The sequence below is a fragment of the Blennius ocellaris genome (genome assembly GCF_963422515.1).
Source record: "Blennius ocellaris genome assembly, contig: SCAFFOLD_316, whole genome shotgun sequence".
In the NCBI taxonomy this organism is placed as follows: Eukaryota; Metazoa; Chordata; class Actinopteri; order Blenniiformes; family Blenniidae; genus Blennius; species Blennius ocellaris.
In genome coordinates this window covers 11359-31631 of record NW_027661866.1, presented here as the reverse complement: position 1 = coordinate 31631, position 20273 = coordinate 11359, and the positions used below count along the sequence as shown (strand labels likewise).

At 43.3% G+C, this 20273-nt stretch overlaps 1 protein-coding gene across 1 annotated transcript; it reads left to right on the top strand.

Moving 5' to 3' along the window:
- Positions 1 to 634: 634 nt before the first annotated feature.
- wwc3 (WWC family member 3) lies at positions 635 to 18046 on the top strand. The gene is given in 21 exon segments (XM_080522213.1): positions 635 to 758; positions 1919 to 2068; positions 2239 to 2312; positions 2467 to 2704; positions 2706 to 2734; positions 3162 to 3251; positions 3629 to 4037; positions 4039 to 4158; positions 4160 to 4184; positions 4310 to 4421; positions 7294 to 7374; positions 7487 to 7573; positions 13052 to 13247; positions 13360 to 13506; positions 14081 to 14154; positions 14231 to 14363; positions 14448 to 14612; positions 14709 to 14801; positions 16735 to 16965; positions 17042 to 17169; positions 17435 to 18046. Coding segments are annotated over 21 exon segments (2766 nt in total). The 5' UTR covers positions 635 to 641; the 3' UTR covers positions 17502 to 18046.
- The last annotated feature ends 2227 nt before the right edge of the window (positions 18047 to 20273 follow it).

The following is a 20273-nucleotide window of genomic DNA, read 5'->3' as shown; positions in this document are numbered from 1 at the left end:
CCCCAAAAACAACTGTCCTTTCCTTCACTGAGGACAAAAGAACGATTCCACATGAGAACGTAGAGAAAACCGTAGAAAGGAAATGTTCTTTTTTAACAGATTTTCAGAAAAGTCATACATCAGTAAGTAATATAATATAGACTGATAATCCCTGGATACACCAGTTTATATTAACTTAGGTTTGGTTGAACCCAGAAAAGAGCCTTTCAAGTTAGAACAAAACATAACGAAGTCGTTGTTTTTATTGTTCAATGAAGGGAAAGTCGTGTCACAGTTTTTCTGTCAGTTAGAATCATATAACATATATATAACTTTGACTCTGGTCACAAACACAAGCGTGAAACTTCACTAAGGTACTGAAGAACCAGATTCTTATTCTAGAAGCAAATTGAAGGTAAACCATGTCTGACGTCCGTCTCTTTAACAGGTTCATGAAATTAAATCAAAACTTCAGAAATTAAAATGTGAGGATCATCAAAGCGCCGTGACGACGCCCCAGAATGTCTCCACGCATGTTGTGCTTTTATACGTTCAGGATTCGGTTCTGAGGAAACGACGACAAGCTGCTGGTTCTCAGGAGGTTTTATGTTTGAAACTCAGAGTTTTCTGACTCTGGTTTAACTTCCAGGATCGACAGGAAGATGTCCTGCAGTCAGACCAACTACAAGCTGGACGAGGCCCAGGCCATCTTCAACGAGCTGCGCAGCATCAAGAAGGCCATCAGCAGCGGCGAGAAGGAGAGGCAGGACCTCATCCAGGTACCCCCTTTACCCCCTTTACCCCCTTTACCCCCTTTACCCCCTTCCTGCTCTGGACCTGCAGTCAGTACTGACCCCTAGTGTCTGTTGGTGGCCACTGCGCCCCTGCGTCTCCTGGTGTGGAGTGAAGCAGACCTCCAGACCTCTGGTAGGGCCTTTCCACCGGGAAGAACCAGGTCCCAGTTCAGGACCGGTTCTGAAGTCCTGGTTCTTGTTCCACCGTTAACGGAGCCCAGTGAGAACCACGTCGCTCCAGAACGGAGTTCGTACTGGTCCTACCCTTCAGCGCTGCAGGTGCTCATTGAAGAACCAGGAGACGGGCTGTACCGGTGGTCTGGTCCAGGAACCAGGAGACGGACTGTACCAGTGGTCTGGTCCAGGAACCAGGAGAAGGACTTTATCAGTGGTCTGGTCCAGGAACCAGGAACTAGGAGACAGACTGTACCAGTGGTCTGGTCCAGGAACCAGGAGACGGACTTTATCAGTGGTCTGGTCCAGGAACTAGTCGACGGACTGTACCAGAGGTCTGGTCCAGGAATCAGGAGACGGACTGTACCAGAGGTCTGGTCCAGGAACTAGGAGACGGACTGTACCAGAGGTTTGGTCCAGGAACCAGGAGATGGACTCGATCAGTGGTTTGGTCCGGGAACCCGGAGACAGACTGTACCAGAGGTCTGGTTCAGGAACTAGGAGACGGACTGTACCAGAGGTTTGGTCCAGGAACCAGGAGATGGACTCGATCAGTGGTTTGGTCCGGGAACACGGAGACAGACTGTACCAGAGGTCTGGTTCAGGAACTAGGAACTAGGAGACGGACTGTACCAGTGGTCTGGTCCAGGAACCAGGAGACGGACTGTACCAGAGGTCTGGTCCAGGAGAGAGTGGTCTGGTAGAGTTCTGCTGCTCTTCATTCTGGAACTTGTCAAAACCTCAAGGTGACATTTCAGTCTGCTGCTGGGAAACTCTGGATTTCTCTGGTTTCTGTCAGATTCTACCTCTAATCTTTGATCTTTGATCTCTGTTCTCTAATCTTTGATCTCTGTCCTCTGACCTCTGATTTCTGATCTTTGATCTCTGTTCTGATCTCTGTTATCTAACCTCTGTTCTCTGACCTCTGACCTCTGTCCTCTGACCTTACATGTTCTACTGTTTCCTTGCAGAGCCTTGCTAAACTGACTGCCAACTTCCAAAGCAGCTTGTCGATCGGCGACTCGGCCGGCGAAGTGTTGAACAACACGGGACCTGCATCCGAGTCCTGCAACCTGCTGCAGTACTGCGACGCCGGCTGTCAGACGGACGTCCTCGGGGAGGTGAGGGGGGGGGGGGGGGGGGGGGGGGGGGGGGTGAGGGGGGGGGTCTCCGTTCTGTCCTGCAAACCAGGAGCTCAAATGATGACTTCAACCCTTCTGCTGTTTGTAAACAACGTCCTCAGATCACATGTGTTTTTGCAATATGTGACCTTTGACCCCCCCCCCCCCAGTACCCCCCCCAGGACTCCTCACATCTGGTTGACAAAGTGAAACTCAACTGGCAGTACGAGGAAGCCAAGAAGAAGTAAGTGTGTCCTGCAGTTCTGCGTTTGTCATCGTAGTGTCACACTAGCATGCAGCTCTGACTCACGACCCCCCCCCCCCCCCCCCCCCCCCCCCCCCCCCCCTCCTCTCCCCCCCCCCCCCCCACCCCCCCCACCCCCCCACCCCCACCTCAGGGTGCAGAGCGTCCAGCACCAGCTGGCCCAGCTGGACAGTGAGAGCTGGTCCGGCCGGGCCGAGGCGGACCGGGACCGGGACTTCCTGCAGCTCCTGCGGGAGAAGGAGGCGCTGCTGCAGGAGCTCATCCTGCTGGGCCAGCAGCAGCAGCAGCAGCAGCAGCAGCAGCAGCCGGAGGCGCTGCTGCAGCTGGAGGAGGAGCGGCGGCGGCTGGAGGAGGAGGTGCAGAGGGCCCACGGCTGCCCAGACCCAGGGGGCCAATCAGAGGTCAGCTTTTATTGTGACGCTCTGATGTTTGTCCTTCGACTGCATTCCTGGTTTACTAAAGCTGAATGTGACTCAGGAATCCTCACAGACACACTGAAGTTTATTTGAGAGTTTTATTAAAGTGTTTTCCTGATTGGAAAAAAAGGACGGAGACAAAAAAGGAAACGTTTTTGTCGTATTTATCTTTATTTGGGAACCTGAAGTGTTTCGGTCTGCTCATAATACTCAAAGAAGAAGGTCCTTTAATCCATTTGTATAATCTATGTAAATCTATCTATGCATCTATATCTATGTATATATATCTAAGTAAATATATCTGTGTATATGTATCTATGTATATATAATCTATGTATATACATCTATATATCTATGTATATATATCTATATATCTATGTATATATATCTAAGTAAGTCTATCTATTCTCAGGATCCTGCAGCAGGAGAAGAGAAACGCTCTGCTGAGGCAACTGGAGGAGGCGACTCGGGTCACGACTTACCTTCACTCCCAGCTGAGGAGGTGCTGTCTCACCTGTCTCACCTGCCTCACCCGTCTCACCCGTCTCACCTGTCTCACCCGTCTCACCCGTCTCACCTGTCTCACCCGTCTCACCCGTCTCACTCGTCTCACTCGTCTCACCTGTCTCCCCCGTCTCACCCGTCTCCCCCGTCTCACCCGTCTCACCCGTCTCACCCGTCTCACCCGTCTCACTTGTCTCCCCTGTCTCCCCTGTCTCCCCCGTCTCACCCGTCTCACCCGTCTCCCCCGTCTCACCCGTCTCACCCGTCTCACCCGTCTCACCTGTCTCACCATCTCACCCGTCTCACCTGTCTCACTCGTCTCAATTGTCTCCCATCTCCCTCGTCTCCCCCGTCTCCCCCTGTTGTCCCCCCAGCCCTGTCCGCCAGCTCCCTGACGGTGTCGTCCAGCAGCAGCCGGGGCTCCCTGGCGTCCAGCCGCGGTTCCCTGGCGTCCAGCCGCGGTTCCCTCAGCTCCATCAGCTTCAGCGACATCTACGGCGTCCCGCAGTACGAGCGCCACGACGGCGCCGGGGAGCCGCCGGACCCCCACCTGCGCTACCCGCCGCCGGCGGAGGCCGGGTCGAGGGACGGCTCCGCCCCCGACGCCCCGGCTCAGGGCAGAGCCAAGCGGTCCCACGACACGCCGCAGTCCCTGGCCTCGCTGTCCTCCCGGTCCTCGCTGTCCTCCCTGTCCCCGCCCAGCTCCCCTATGGACACGCCCTACCACTCCGCCCCCCAGGACTGCCCCCTGACGCAGATGACGGAGGAGTACATGGAGCAGGCGGGGCCGCGGCCTGCTGGAGGGGCTGCGGGCTCAGTCGCACGCCGCCGCCGCGCTGGGCGGCGAGGACGCCGCCGCCGCCGCCGCCCACCTGCTGGACAACAAGCCGCACAGAGACGGCGCGGGCTCCGGCGCCCTTCACTTCCACAGGCAAGTCGTGGCGACTTTGGGTGGCGTTCTCCCGGGTCGTCTCCCGGGTCGTCTCCCGGGTCGTCCTGGAAACGGTAAGACGACCTCGTGGAAGACGTCGTGTCTGAGGTGACGTGTCTCCGCAGGCGTCACTCTGAGGGGGAACCGGACCGGAAGACGAGCCCGGAGGGTCTCGGCCGGCGTCTCTGAAGACGCCCTGGCCACCGACAGCGGCGTGTTCGAGGCCTGGGGCCGGAGGTGAGACCGCGCCCCCTACTGCCACTGCACAACAGAACTTGTTGATCAGGACTTGTTGATCAGGAACTTGTTGATCAGGAACTTGTTGATCAGGACTTGTTGATCAGGACTTGTTGATCAGGACTTGTTGATCAGGAACTTGTTGATCAGGAACTTGTTGATCAGGACTTGTTGATCAGGACTTGTTGATCAGGAACTTGTTGATCAGGAACTTGTTGATCAGGAACTTGTTGATCAGGAACTTGTTGATCAGGAACTTGTTGATCAGGAACTTGTTGATCAGGACTTGTTGATCAGGAACTTGTTGATCAGGACTTGTTGATCAGGAACTTGTTGATCAGGAACTTGTTGATCAGGAACTTGTTGATCAGGACTTGTTGATCAGGAACTTGTTGATCAGGAACTTGTTGATCAGGAACTTGTTGATCAGGACTTGTTGATCAGGAACTTGTTGATCAGGAACTTGTTGATCAGGAACTTGTTGATCAGGACTTGTTGATCAGGAACTTGTTGATCAGGAACTTGTTGATCAGGAACTTGTTGATCAGGACTTGTTGATCAGGAACTTGTTGATCAGGACTTGTTGATCAGGACTTGTTGATCAGGACTTGTTGATCAGGAACTTGTTGATCAGGACTTGTTGATCAGGAACTTGTTGATCAGGGACTTGTTGATCAGGAACTTGTTGATCAGGACTTGTTGATCAGGAACTTGTTGATCAGGAACTTGTTGATCAGGAACTTGTTGATCAGGACTTGTTGATCAGGAACTTGTTGATCAGGACTTGTTGATCAGGAACTTGTTGATCAGAGCTTGTTGATCAGGACTTGTTGATCAGGAACTTGTTGATCAGGACTTGTTGATCAGGAACTTGTTGATCAGGAACTTGTTGATCAGGACTTGTTGATCAGGAACTTGTTGATCAGGAACTTGTTGATCAGGAACTTGTTGATCAGGACTTGTTGATCAGGAACTTGTTGATCAGGAACTTGTTGAGCAGGACTTGTTGATCAGGAACTTGTTGATCAGGAACTTGTTGATCAGGACTTGTTGATCAGGAACTTGTTGATCAGGACTTGTTGATCAGGACTTGTTGATCAGGAACTTGTTGATCAGGACTTGTTGATCAGGAACTTGTTGATCAGGGACTTGTTGATCAGGAACTTGTTGATCAGGAACTTGTTGATCAGGACTTGTTGATCAGGAACTTGTTGATCAGGAACTTGTTGATCAGGAACTTGTTGATCAGGACTTGTTGATCAGGAACTTGTTGATCAGGACTTGTTGATCAGGAACTTGTTGATCAGGAACTTGTTGAGCAGGACTTGTTGATCAGGAACTTGTTGATCAGGAACTTGTTGATCAGGAACTTGTTGATCAGGACTTGTTGATCAGGAACTTGTTGATCAGGAACTTGTTGATCAGGAACTTGTTGATCAGGACTTGTTGATCAGGGACTTGTTGATCAGGGACTTGTTGATCAGGAACTTGTTGATCAGGACTTGTTGATCAGGACTTGTTGATCAGGAACTTGTTGATCAGGAACTTGTTGATCAGGAACTTGTTGATCAGGACTTGTTGATCAGGAACTTGTTGATCAGGACTTGTTGATCAGGAACTTGTTGATCAGGAACTTGTTGATCAGGGACTTGTTGATCAGGAACTTGTTGATCAGGACTTGTTGATCAGGACTTGTTGATCAGGAACTTGTTGATCAGGAACTTGTTGATCAGGACTTGTTGATCAGGAACTTGTTGATCAGGACTTGTTGATCAGGAACTTGTTGATCAGGAACTTGTTGATCAGGAACTTGTTGATCAGGAACTTGTTGATCAGGACTTGTTGATCAGGAACTTGTTGATCAGGAACTTGTTGATCAGGAACTTGTTGATCAGGACTTGTTGATCAGGAACTTGTTGATCAGGAACTTGTTGATCAGGGACTTGTTGATCAGGAACTTGTTGATCAGGACTTGTTGATCAGGACTTGTTGATCAGGAACTTGTTGATCAGGAACTTGTTGATCAGGAACTTGTTGATCAGGAACTTGTTGATCAGGACTTGTTGATCAGGAACTTGTTGATCAGGAACTTGTTGATCAGGAACTTGTTGATCAGGACTTGTTGATCAGGAACTTGTTGATCAGGACTTGTTGATCAGGAACTTGTTGATCAGGAACTTGTTGATCAGGAACTTGTTGATCAGGAACTTGTTGATCAGGAACTTGTTGATCAGGACTTGTTGATCAGGACTTGTTGATCAGGAACTTGTTGATCAGGACTTGTTGATCAGGAACTTGTTGATCAGGAACTTGTTGATCAGGAACTTGTTGATCAGGAACTTGTTGATCAGGACTTGTTGATCAGGAACTTGTTGATCAGGAACTTGTTGATCAGGGACTTGTTGATCAGGAACTTGTTGATCAGGACTTGTTGATCAGGAACTTGTTGATCAGGAACTTGTTGATCAGGAACTTGTTGATCAGGAACTTGTTGATCAGGACTTGTTGATCAGGAACTTGTTGATCAGGACTTGTTGATCAGGACTTGTTGACCAGGAACTTGTTGATCAGGAACTTGTTGATCAGGAACTTGTTGATCAGGAACTTGTTGATCAGGAACTTGTTGATCAGGACTTGTTGATCAGGAACTTGTTGATCAGGACTTGTTGATCAGGACTTGTTGATCAGGAACTTGTTGATCAGGACTTGTTGATCAGGACTTGTTGATCAGGAACTTGTTGATCAGGACTTGTTGATCAGGAACTTGTTGATCAGGACTTGTTGATCAGGACTTGTTGATCAGGACTTGTTGATCAGGACTTGTTTCCCTCCTGCTGCTCCAGAGGCTCAACAACCAGTTTGTCTCCAACAGGCCGGAGGAGTTTGACGAGACGTCGTACCTGAAGGAGGCCACGCCTGCAGGGGAGCCCCCCCAGATCCAGCTGGGGCTGCTGTGAGTACAGTGGGGGGGGTGGTCTGTGGTCTGGGGGGGGTCTGTGGTCTGGGGGGGTCTGTGGTCTGGGTCTGGCTCTCTCTCAGCTCCTACTTTCTACTTCCCTCCCCAGGTGGGAGTCGGTCTCTCAGTCGCTGCGACTGCATCTGCTGCAGCTGAAGAACCTGAACAGCTCCACCGTGAGGGACGGCTTCAAAGTGTGAGTCCAGCTGTGGACAAGTGTCTTCACCTTGTCTGTCCTGTAGCGACGGAGGACGGGCTAGTGGTCCTACTTTACTTGTCTTGTGGAAATTCTTTCTTTTCCCCTGCATTGACGTCTGTTTGTCGCATGAAGAGGTGCAGCTGCATTACGGCGCTGCAGGGACCTGATGGGGGTCAGAGGTCATGTTCAGGGACCTGATGGGGGTCAGAGGTCATGCTCAGGGACCTGATGGGGGTCAGAGGTCATGCTCAGGACCTGATGGGGGTCAGAGGTCATGTTCAGGACCTGATGGGGGTCAGAGGTCATGCTCAGGGACCTGGTGGGGGTCAGAGGTCATGCTCAGGACCTGATGGGGGTCAGAGGTCATGCTCAGGGACCTGATGGGGGTCAGAGGTCATGCTCAGGACCTGATGGGGGTCAGAGGTCATGCTCAGGGACCTGATGGGGGTCAGAGGTCATGCTCAGGGACCTGATGGGGATCAGAGGTCATGCTCAGGGACCTGATGGGGGTCAGAGGTCATGCTCAGGGACCTGATGGGGGTCAGAGGTCATGCTCAGGGACCTGATGGGGATCAGAGGTCATGCTCAGGGACCTGATGGGGGTCAGAGGTCATGCTCAGGGACCCTCACTGGCGACGTGGGATTCCCAATTCCGCTTCTCCAACTCTTTGTCGTCACTAATAAATAAAAGCATAACTAAACATTTATCGAGGTTAAAAACTGGAGGTGTAACTTTCTGAACACGTTTCTGTTCGTGAGCATTTCAAATGAAGGTAGAACTTGATGTGACGTTAATAAGCAGCTTGTCTTCATCTCAACAGAACAAAGCAGAACTCACTGGCGCCCTCTGGTGGCCAGACGCCAGACTAACTTATGTGTTGACGCTCATTAACTGTTAGAACTGAACTAAAATACTAAACTTCTCAACCAAAACATGGGCGGAGCTTATTTCTCCTCCTCAGTGATTCTTGGTTCATGAGAGAAAATCTCATCTCATCGTTCTCTAGTTTCTTTGATCTCAAACAAGCAAAGTGACGTCACAAAGTCTGATTGTTAAAGACGAGCAGCGTCATAAAAGAACGAGACTGAGAATCATTCCAAACCTCATCATCACTGAAGATCACTTGTATTTTGTTTAAAACTATTTTATAGACAATCGTCTTTGGAAATCCTCCTTTAATTGGACATTATTTTAATGATTTCATCGAGTGTTGAATCATGAGTCTCTGACCGGATCCTCTAAACGCTGCATCATGTTCCTGGTGTTTCTCATGTCTATGTTTATGTTCCTGGTGTTTCTCATGTCTATGTTTATGTTCCTGGTGTTTCTCATGTCTATGTTTATGTTCCTGGTGTTTCTCATGTCTATGTTTATGTTCCTGGTGTTTCTCATGTCTATGTTTATGTTCCTGGTGTTTCTCATGTCTATGTTTATGTTCCTGGTGTTTCTCATGTCTATGTTTATGTTCCTGGTGTTTCTCATGTCTATGTTTATGTTCCTGGTGTTTCTCATGTCTATGTTTATGTTCCTGGTGTTTCTCATGTCTATGTTTATGTTCCTGGTGTTTCTCATGTCTATGTTTATGTTCCTGGTGTTTCTCATGTCTATGTTTATGTTCCTGGTGTTTCTCATGTCTATGTTTATGTTCCTGGTGTTTCTCATGTCTATGTTTATGTTCCTGGTGTTTCTCATGTCTATGTTTATGTTCCTGGTGTTTCTCATGTCTATGTTTATGTTCCTGGTGTTTCTCATGTCTATGTTTATGTTCCTGGTGTTTCTCATGTCTATGTTTATGTTCCTGGTGTTTCTCATGTCTATGTTTATGTTCCTGGTGTTTCTCATGTCTATGTTTATGTTCCTGGTGTTTCTCATGTCTATGTTTATGTTCCTGGTGTTTCTCATGTCTATGTTTATGTTCCTGGTGTTTCTCATGTCTATGTTTATGTTCCTGGTGTTTCTCATGTCTATGTTTATGTTCCTGGTGTTTCTCATGTCTATGTTTATGTTCCTGGTGTTTCTCATGTCTATGTTTATGTTCCTGGTGTTTCTCATGTCTATGTTTATGTTCCTGGTGTTTCTCATGTCTATGTTTATGTTCCTGGTGTTTCTCATGTCTATGTTTATGTTCCTGGTGTTTCTCATGTCTATGTTTATGTTCCTGGTGTTTCTCATGTCTATGTTTATGTTCCTGGTGTTTCTCATGTCTATGTTTATGTTCCTGGTGTTTCTCATGTCTATGTTTATGTTCCTGGTGTTTCTCATGTCTATGTTTATGTTCCTGGTGTTTCTCATGTCTATGTTTATGTTCCTGGTGTTTCTCATGTCTATGTTTATGTTCCTGGTGTTTCTCATGTCTATGTTTATGTTCCTGGTGTTTCTCATGTCTATGTTTATGTTCCTGGTGTTTCTCATGTCTATGTTTATGTTCCTGGTGTTTCTCATGTCTATGTTTATGTTCCTGGTGTTTCTCATGTCTATGTTTATGTTCCTGGTGTTTCTCATGTCTATGTTTATGTTCCTGGTGTTTCTCATGTCTATGTTTATGTTCCTGGTGTTTCTCATGTCTATGTTTATGTTCCTGGTGTTTCTCATGTCTATGTTTATGTTCCTGGTGTTTCTCATGTCTATGTTTATGTTCCTGGTGTTTCTCATGTCTATGTTTATGTTCCTGGTGTTTCTCATGTCTATGTTTATGTTCCTGGTGTTTCTCATGTCTATGTTTATGTTCCTGGTGTTTCTCATGTCTATGTTTATGTTCCTGGTGTTTCTCATGTCTATGTTTATGTTCCTGGTGTTTCTCATGTCTATGTTTATGTTCCTGGTGTTTCTCATGTCTATGTTTATGTTCCTGGTGTTTCTCATGTCTATGTTTATGTTCCTGGTGTTTCTCATGTCTATGTTTATGTTCCTGGTGTTTCTCATGTCTATGTTTATGTTCCTGGTGTTTCTCATGTCTATGTTTATGTTCCTGGTGTTTCTCATGTCTATGTTTATGTTCCTGGTGTTTCTCATGTCTATGTTTATGTTCCTGGTGTTTCTCATGTCTATGTTTATGTTCCTGGTGATTCTCATGTCTATGTTTATGTTCCTGGTGTTTCTCATGTCTATGTTTATGTTCCTGGTGTTTCTCATGTCTATGTTTATGTTCCTGGTGTTTCTCATGTCTATGTTTATGTTCCTGGTGTTTCTCATGTCTATGTTTATGTTCCTGGTGTTTCTCATTTCTATGTTTATGTTCCTGGTGTTTCTCATGTCTATGTTTATGTTCCTGGTGTTTCTCATGTCTATGTTTATGTTCCTGGTGTTTCTCATGTCTATGTTTATGTTCCTGGTGTTTCTCATGTCTATGTTTATGTTCCTGGTGTTTCTCATTTCTATGTTTATGTTCCTGGTGTTTCTCAAGTTTATATTTATGTTTGTTTGTGGTGATTCTCATGTTTATGTTCCTGGGGTTTCTCATGTTTATATTTATGTTTGTTTGTGGTGTTTCTCATGTTTATGTTTGTTTGTGGTGTTTCTCATGTTTATGTTTGTTTGTGGTGATTTTCATGTTTATGTTCCTGGTGTTTCTCATGTTTATGTTTATGTTTGTGGTGTTTCTCATGTTTATGTTTGTGTTAGTTGGGTTTCTCATGTTTACGTTGTGTTTGTGGTGTTTCTCATGTTTACGTTGTGTTTATGGTGTTTCTCATGTTGTGTTCGTTGTGTTTCTCATGTTTACGTTGTGTTTCTCATGTTGTTTATGGTGTTTCTCATGTTGTTTGTGGTGTTTCTCATGTTGTGTTCGTTGTGTTTCTCATGTTTACGTTGTGTTTCTCATGTTGTGTTTATGGTGTTTCTCATGTTTACGTTGTTTCTCATGTTTACGTGGTGTTTCTCATGTTTATGTTGTTTCTCATGTTTACGTGGTGTTTCTCATGTTTACGTTGTTTCTCATGTTTACGTTGTGTTTCTCATGTTTACGTTGTGTTTCTCATGTTTATGTGGTGTTTCTCATGTTTACGTGGTGTTTCTCATGTTTACGTTGTTTCTCATGTTTACGTGGTGTTTCTCATGTTTACGTGGTGTTTCTCATGTTTACGTGGTGTTTCTCATGTTTACGTTGTTTCTCATGTTTACGTTGTGTTTCTCATGTTTACGTGGTGTTTCTCAAGTTTACGTTGTTTCTCATGTTTACGTTGTTTCTCATGTTTATGTGGTGTTTCTCATGTTTACGTGGTGTTTCTCATGTTTACGTTGTTTCTCATGTTTACGTTGTTTCTCATGTTTACGTGGTGTTTCTCATGTTTACGTTGTTTCTCATGTTTACGTGGTGTTTCTCATGTTTATGTGGTGTTTCTCATGTTTACGTGGTGTTTCTCATGTTTACGTTGTTTCTCATGTTTACGTTGTGTTTCTCATGTTTATGTTGTGTTTCTCATGTTTATGTGGTGTTTCTCATGTTTACGTGGTGTTTCTCATGTTTACGTTGTTTCTCATGTTTACATGGTGTTTCTCATGTTTACGTTGTTTCTCATGTTTACGTGGTGTTTCTCATGTTTATGTTGTTTCTCATGTTTACGTTGTTTCTCATGTTTACGTTGTGTTTCTCATGTTTACGTTGTGTTTCTCATGTTTATGTTGTGTTTCTCATGTTTATGTGGTGTTTCTCATGTTTACGTGGTGTTTCTCATGTTTACGTTGTTTCTCATGTTTATGTTGTTTCTCATGTTTACGTGGTGTTTCTCATGTTTACGTTGTGTTTCTCATGTTTACGTGGTGTTTCTCATGTTTACGTTGTTTCTCATGTTTACGTTGTGTTTCTCATGTTTACGTGGTGTTTCTCAAGTTTACGTTGTTTCTCATGTTTACGTTGTTTCTCATGTTTATGTGGTGTTTCTCATGTTTACGTGGTGTTTCTCATGTTTACGTTTCTCATGTTTACGTTGTTTCTCATGTTTACGTGGTGTTTCTCATGTTTACGTTGTTTCTCATGTTTACGTGGTGTTTCTCATGTTTATGTTGTTTCTCATGTTTACGTGGTGTTTCTCATGTTTACGTTGTTTCTCATGTTTACGTTGTGTTTCTCATGTTTATGTTGTGTTTCTCATGTTTATGTGGTGTTTCTCATGTTTACGTGGTGTTTCTCATGTTTACGTTGTTTCTCATGTTTACATGGTGTTTCTCATGTTTACGTTGTTTCTCATGTTTACGTTGTGTTTCTCATGTTTACGTTGTGTTTCTCATGTTTATGTTGTGTTTCTCATGTTTATGTGGTGTTTCTCATGTTTACGTGGTGTTTCTCATGTTTACGTTGTTTCTCATGTTTACGTTGTTTCTCATGTTTACGTGGTGTTTCTCATGTTTACGTTGTGTTTCTCATGTTTACGTGGTGTTTCTCATGTTTCCGTTGTTTCTCATGTTTATGTGGTGTTTCTCATGTTTACGTGGTGTTTCTCATGTTTCCGTTGTTTCTCATGTTGTTTGTGCTGCAGGTACGTGAAGGTGCACGTGACGCCGCTGGACGCCAGCAGGGCCTGCGCGTTCTACTGCTGCACGGCGTTGGAGCCGCAGCAGCAGCTGAGCTTCAACGAGGGTTTCCGCATCCCCGTCCCGGCCGGCGCCCTGGCGGCGAGCGCCCTGCAGCTGTCCGTCTGCTCGCTGGGGCCCCGGGCGCAGGAGGAGCTGCTGGTGGGGGGCCGAGGGGGGGCCGAGGGGGGGCCGGGGGGGGGGGCCGGAGGGAGGGGGGGGTTCATTCACCTCCGGGTCGACGGGCCTGCGTTAACCGGAGCTGTCTGCGCAGGGCACGGCGCAGCTGAGCCTGGCGGACTGCGAGGGGCGGGCGGAGATGGTGCACCGCTGGCTGAGGGTCCACATGACGGAGTACCAGGGGCACGGACAGCGCCGCCACCAGGACGGCCCGGAGGACCAGCCCCGGACCAGGACGGCGGTGAGTCCTGCAGCTGGTTTCAGCATCCTGGAGCTAATTAGTGGGAAACGATCAAGAATCAAACTTGTCCAATGAACATCGATCAAAGTGAGTCTCAGTAGAACCTGGACTCAGTAGTTCTCATGGACAAGGTTTACCTTCTGATCCAGATCCGTCTCTTTCCTCCTGGAATGATGGTTTCACCCTGTCGGGCCACATTTCACCCTTCAGGGACGTTTTGTGTTTTTAGTTTGGTGCCAAATATATTTCTGTCCTCAGTCATTTGTTGATATCGAACTTTTTCCAACACAAAAATGGAAAATCTTGACGGAAAAGACAAAACAGAGTTGATTTGTTGTGTAGAGATGAAACGTGTTGCAGCAGGTGAGAGAAAACAAACAAACAAATAAACAAAAACACAGAGTGTCACTCTGGATCACCTCCAGGATTCATTCAAATCTACATGTTGTCAGATGAAAGAATTCTGCTTTGTGGAGAAAAGTTTTACATTAAAAGTAAAGAAGTTTCCTTCTGACCCTCGAGATGAAAGCTGAACCAGTTTGATCTGTAAGAGTGTTGCTTTGTGACATCACAGGACGCCGCCGCCCACCTGGAGGCGGAGCTGGAGCTGCAGAGGAAGGAGGAGCCCGGCGAGGCCGCGTCTGAGAGGTGAGGCGCTTTTGATGGCGTGTCGTTAAGATGGCCGCCGCCGCCGCCGTGAGTGACGGGTGTCGTTGCTCCTCAGGAGCTGGCAGGCGGAGTCGGTGGACAGCGGCTGCAGCAACAGCACGGCGTCCGCGGCCACCTGCGCTGAAGGACCCTGCACCACCACCGGGGGGCGCTGTGAACCAACGACCAGCAAGCTTCCTGCCCTGAAGGTAAACCCTCCCGAGGTCGACCCCCCCACCGCCGCCGGCGGGGGGGCCGGCTGCTCACGGGCCTCTGGGTGTGTGGTGCTGCAGGTGGAGAAGGCCACCATGACGGAGGGCCCGTTCCCCGAGCCGGCCCGGGTCCGGCCCAAGGAGCGGGGGGGCCGCTGGGGCCACGCCTCCCCCTTCATGCGCAGAAGCACCATCGTGCGCTCCCAGACCTTCTCGCCCGGCGCCCGCAGCCAGTACGTCTGCAGGGTGAGTTCTACCAGACGGTGAAGTGACGTGTCGGCGTGTGGCTCCCAGAGTGACCCCCCCCCCCCCCTCCCCCCTGACCCCCCCCTCTTCCTGCAGCTGTACCGCAGCGACAGCGACAGCTCCACCCTGCCCAGGAAGTCCCCCTTCGTCAGGAACACCTTGGAGAGGAGGACCATGAGATACAAGCAGGTGAGGCGGTATGGTTCCTCCAGACTGGGGGGGGATGGGGTGAGGGGGGTGAAGGGGGGGGGGTCTCCTCAAGACATGAATGTGTCAAAACTACAGTTCTTTTCTATTGAGAATCACTGCAGGAACAATGTCGACGTTCCTCACTGAAAGTCACATGACGACCATATTTTAAGGGTTTTTAAGGGTCTTTAATGGTTCTTAAAGGTTTTTAATGGCTTTTAAGGGTTTTTAATGTTTTTAAAGGTTTTTAATGTTTTTAAAGGTTTTTAATGGGTTTTAATGGTTTTTTAAAGGTTTTTAATGTATTCTAAAGGTTTTTTAATGGATTTTAAGGGTTTATTAATGGTTTTTAAAGGTTTTAATGGTTTTTAATGGATTTTAAGGGTTTTTAAGGGTTTTTAATGGTATTTAAAGGTTTTTAATGGTTTTAATTGTTTTAAAGGTTTTTAAGGGTTTTTAAAGGTTTTAAGGGTTTTTAAAGGTTTGTAAGGGTTTTTAAAGGTTTTTAGAGGTTTTTAATTGTTTTTAAGGGTTTTTAAAGGATTTTAAGGGTTTTTAAGGGTTTTTAAAGGATTTTAAGGGTTTTTAATGTTTTTTTAAGGGTTTTTAAAGGATTTTGAGGGTTTTTAAAGGTTTTTAAAGGATTTTAAAGGTTTTTAATGGTTCTTAAAGGTTTTTTATGGCTTTTAAGGGTTTTTAAAGGTTTTTAAGGGTTTTTAATGTTTTTAAAGGTTTTTAATGTTTTTAAAGGTTTTTAATGGGTTTTAATGGTTTTTTTAAAGGTTTTAATGGATTCTAAAGGTTTTTTAATGGATTTTAAGGGTTTTTAAAGGTTTTAAAGGTTTTTAAGGGTTTTTAATGTTTTTAAAGGTTTTTTAATGTTTTTAAAGGTTTTTAAGGGTTTTTAATGTTTTTAAAGGTTTTTAATGTTTTTAAAGGTTTTTAATGGTTTTTAATGGTTTTTTAAAGGTTTTTAATGTATTCTAAAGGTTTTTTTAATGGATTTTAAGGGTTTATTAATGGTTTTTAAAGGTTTTAATGGTTTTTAATGGATTTTAAGGGTTTTTAATGGTATTTAAAGGTTTTTAATGGTTTTAATTGTTTTAAAGGTTTTTAAGGGTTTTTAATTGTTTTTAAGGGTTTTTAATGGTTTTTAAGGGTTTTTAATGTTTTTTTAAGGGTTTTTAAAGGATTTTAAGGGTTTTTAAAGGTTTCTAAGGGTTTTTAAAGGATTTTAATGGTTTTTAAAGGTTTTTAAGGGTTTTTAAAGGTTTTTAATGGTTCTTTAAGGTTTTTAATGGCTTTTAAGGGTTTTTAAAGGTTTTTAAAGGTTTTTAAGGGTTTTTAAGGGTTTTTAATGGCTTTTAAGGGTTTTTAAAGGTTTTTAAGGGTTTTTAATGTTTTTAAAGGTTTTTAATGTTTTTAAAGGTTTTTAATGGGTTTTAATGGTTTTTTTAAAGGTTTTAATGGATTCTAAAGGTTTTTTAATGGATTTTAAGGGTTTTTAATGGTTTTTAAAGGTTTTAATGGTTTTTAAAGGTTTTTAATGGTTTTAATTGTTTTAAAGGTTTTTAAGGGTTTTTAAAGGTTTTAAGGTTTTTTAAGGGTTTTTAAAGGTTTATAAGGGTTTTTAAGGGTTTTTAAAGGATTTTAAGGGTTTTTAATGGTTTTTAAGGGTTTTTAAAGGATTTTAAGGGTTTTTTATTGTTTTTAAGGGTTTTTAAAGGATTTTAAGGGTTTTTAAAGGTTTTTAATGGTTTTTAATTGTTTTAATGGTTTTTAAAAGATTTTAATGGTTTTTAAAGGTTTTTAGTGGTTTTTAATTGTTTAAAAGGATTTTAGTGGTTTCTAAGGGTTTTTAAGGGATTTTCACCAGCGATTGACAGAAAGACTGGACGTTGTCTCCCTTGTGTGTGTTTGTGCCACCGGGCAGCAATCCTACCGCTCCTCTCTGGCCGAGCAGCCGACCCGGACCTCCCTGGACCTGGAGCTGGACCTCCAGGCCTGCCGGACCCGCCAGAGGCAGCTGCTGGAGGAGCTGAGCGCCCTGCGGGAGCTCAAGGTGCGGCTGGAGGAGCCCCAGAGCCGGGAGGCCACCGAGCTGCCGCACTGGGCGCTGAGGGACGAGCGCTTCCGCCTCCTGCTGCGGGAGGCGCAGCGACAGGTGAGGCCGGGCGCCGCCGCGCCGCCGCACTCCAACATGGCGGCCGCTGACCAGCTGTTCCTGTTCCTGTCCGCAGGCCGGCCAGACTCAGCAGGAGCAGCGGCAGGAGGAGGCGGCGGAGCGGCGGCTCAGGAAGGCGTCCAAAGAGGTTCTGCAGATGAGGGGCCAGAGCCACAAGGAGCCGCTGCCGGTGCAGACGTTCAGGTACTCATTAGTGTACATGAATTATCAAGACTTGTACCTTTATTGTGACATTTAGACTAATTTCAATATAAATCTATTAAATATTGTAATCCTATCAAAATGTTCTTGTGCATAAAAGAAACTCTTATATTTATTAGCGTGTGACATTTGAACCAAATGTGGATGAAGTTCATTCTGCTGGACCGACGCATGATAAAGCCACTTGGAAAGCTTTAATCCGCTTTGATCTGTAAATCAAAGGAGAGCCTGTTTGTGTGTGGTGCAGAGAGAAGATGGCGTTTTTCACCAGGCCGAGGTTCAACATCCCTCCGCTGCCGGCCGACGACGTCTGACGACCTCCTCGCTCCCCTGGGACCCGACATGAAGGATTTACTAGAACGTTCTGAGCTCATGAAGTACAAAGCTGCTTGTCTGCAGGACAGGAAAGGCGACACTCAGACGTCGACGGAGCTTCACTATTTTTTTTTTTTTTTTCAGTTTTTTCCTCTCGTGAACTTTGTTTCCTGTTCAGAGGCTCTGAAATGAAACGTCTTCGGTTTGAGCTTCCAAAAGGCGGCGAGACGGAAACAACGCTCGACAAATTCACTGTACTGTAACTTATTTTATAGTACTTTTCCTTGAAGGAAATAAAAAGAGACGCTTCCTGCTCTTAAAGTGTATTTTGTAGCTTTGAACAAATAGCACTTCAGTGTTTTTTTTGTTTTTTTTTTAATTCAGTAAAATTGAACTTTTGTCTGTTACCTAAGATTTATTTACATAAAATGTCACTTTGTAATCCACTTTTATTACAGATTCTGTTTCCTCTTTTGTTATGTTATTAAAATTAATATTATTTCATGTACTTTTCAATATATGGATGAATATATGAAACGCTGTACTCTGGTTGTGCTGGTTTTTTCTGATGCTTTGTGTTTGAGTGTTTGCTGGTGATCAGTCTGTAGATCTACAGTCTGTAGATCTACAGACTGTAGATCTACAGACTGTAGACTGTAGATCTACAGTCTCTTTCAGAAAAGTACAGCAAAACAGTCTTTTACACATTAACTGAAGGGGAAATTTTCAAATCTTGAGCAAGACCCTGAATCCCTGAGGTAAAGTGAAATAAAGTTATATAAAGTTATGTAACGTGAGGTAAAGTGAAATAAAGTGAGGTAAAGTGAAATAAAGTTATATAAAGTGAAATAAAGTTATATAAAGTGAGGTAAAGTGAAATAAAGTTATATAAAGTGAAATAAAGTCATATAAAGTGAGGTAAAGTGAAATAGTTATATAAAGTGAGGCAAAGTAAAATAAAGTGAGGTAAAGTTAAATAAAGTTATATAAAGTGAAATAAAGTTATATAAAGTGAGGTAAAGTTATATAAAGTGAGGTAAAGTGAAATAAAGTTATATAAAGTGAGGTAAAGTGAAATAAAGTTATATAAAGTGAAATAAAGTCATATAAAGTGAGGTAAAGTGAAATAAAGTTATATAAAGTGAGGCAAAGTAAAATAAAGTGAGGTAAAGTTAAATATAGTTATATAAAGTGAAATAAAGTTATATAACGTGAGGTAAAGTGAAATAAAGCTACATAAAGTGAGGTAAAGTTATATAAAGTGAGGTAAAGTGAAATAAAGTTATATAAAGTGAGGTCAAGTGAAATATAGTCAAATAAAGTGAGGTAAAGTGAAATAAAGTTACATAAAGTGAGGTAAAGTTATATAAAGTGAGGTAAAGTGAAATAAAGTTATATAAAGTGAGGTAAAGTGAAATATAGTTATATAAAGTGAAATAAAGTTATATAAAGTGAGGTAAAGTGAAATAAAGTTATATAAAGTGAAATAAAGTTATATAAAGTGAGGTAAAGTGAAATATAGTCAAATAAAGTGAGGTAAAGTGAAATAAAATTACATAAAGTGAGGTAAAGTTATATAAAGTGAGGTCAAGTGAAATAAAGTTACATAAAGTGAGGTAAAGTTATATAAAGTGAGGTAAAGTGAAATAAAGTTATATAAAGTGAGGTAAAGTGAAATATAGTTATATAAAGTGAAATAAAGTTATATAAAGTGAGGTAAAGTGAAATAAAGTTATATAAAGTGAAATAAAGTTATATAAAGTGAGGTAAAGTGAAATATAGTCAAATAAAGTGAGGTAAAGTGAAATAAAATTACATAAAGTGAGGTAAAGTTATATAAAGTGAGGTAAAGTGAAATAAAGTTACATAAAGTGAGGTCAAGTGAAATAAAGTTACATAAAGTGAGGTAAAGTTATATAAAGTGAGGTAAAGTGAAATAAAGTTATATAAAGTGAGGTAAAGTGAAATATAGTTATATAAAGTGAAATAAAGTTACATAAAGTGAGGTCAAGTGAAATATAGTCAAATAAAGTGAGGTAAAGTGAAATAAAATTACATAAAGTGAGGTAAAGTTATATAAAGTGAGGTAAAGTGAAATAAAGCTACATAAAGTGAGGTAAAGTTATATAAAGTGAGGTAAAGTGAAATAAAGTTATATAAAGTGAAATAAAGTCATATAAAGTGAGGTAAAGTGAAATAAAGTTATATAAAGTGAGGCAAAGTAAAATAAAGTGAGGTAAAGTTAAATATAGTTATATAAAGTGAAATAAAGTTATATAACGTGAGGTAAAGTGAAATAAAGCTACATAAAGTGAGGTAAAGTTATATAAAGTGAGGTAAAGTGAAATAAAGTTATATAAAGTGAGGTCAAGTGAAATATAGTCAAATAAAGTGAGGTAAAGTGAAATAAAGTTACATAAAGTGAGGTAAAGTTATATAAAGTGAGGTAAAGTGAAATAAAGTTATATAAAGTGAGGTAAAGTGAAATATAGTTATATAAAGTGAAATAAAGTTATATAAAGTGAGGTAAAGTGAAATAAAGTTATATAAAGTGAAATAAAGTTATATAAAGTGAGGTAAAGTGAAATATAGTCAAATAAAGTGAGGTAAAGTGAAATAAAATTACATAAAGTGAGGTAAAGTTATATAAAGTGAGGTAAAGTGAAATAAAGTTACATAAAGTGAGGTCAAGTGAAATATAGTCAAATAAAGTGAGGTAAAGTGAAATAAAGTTATATAAAGTGAGGTAAAGTTATATAAAGTGAGGTAAA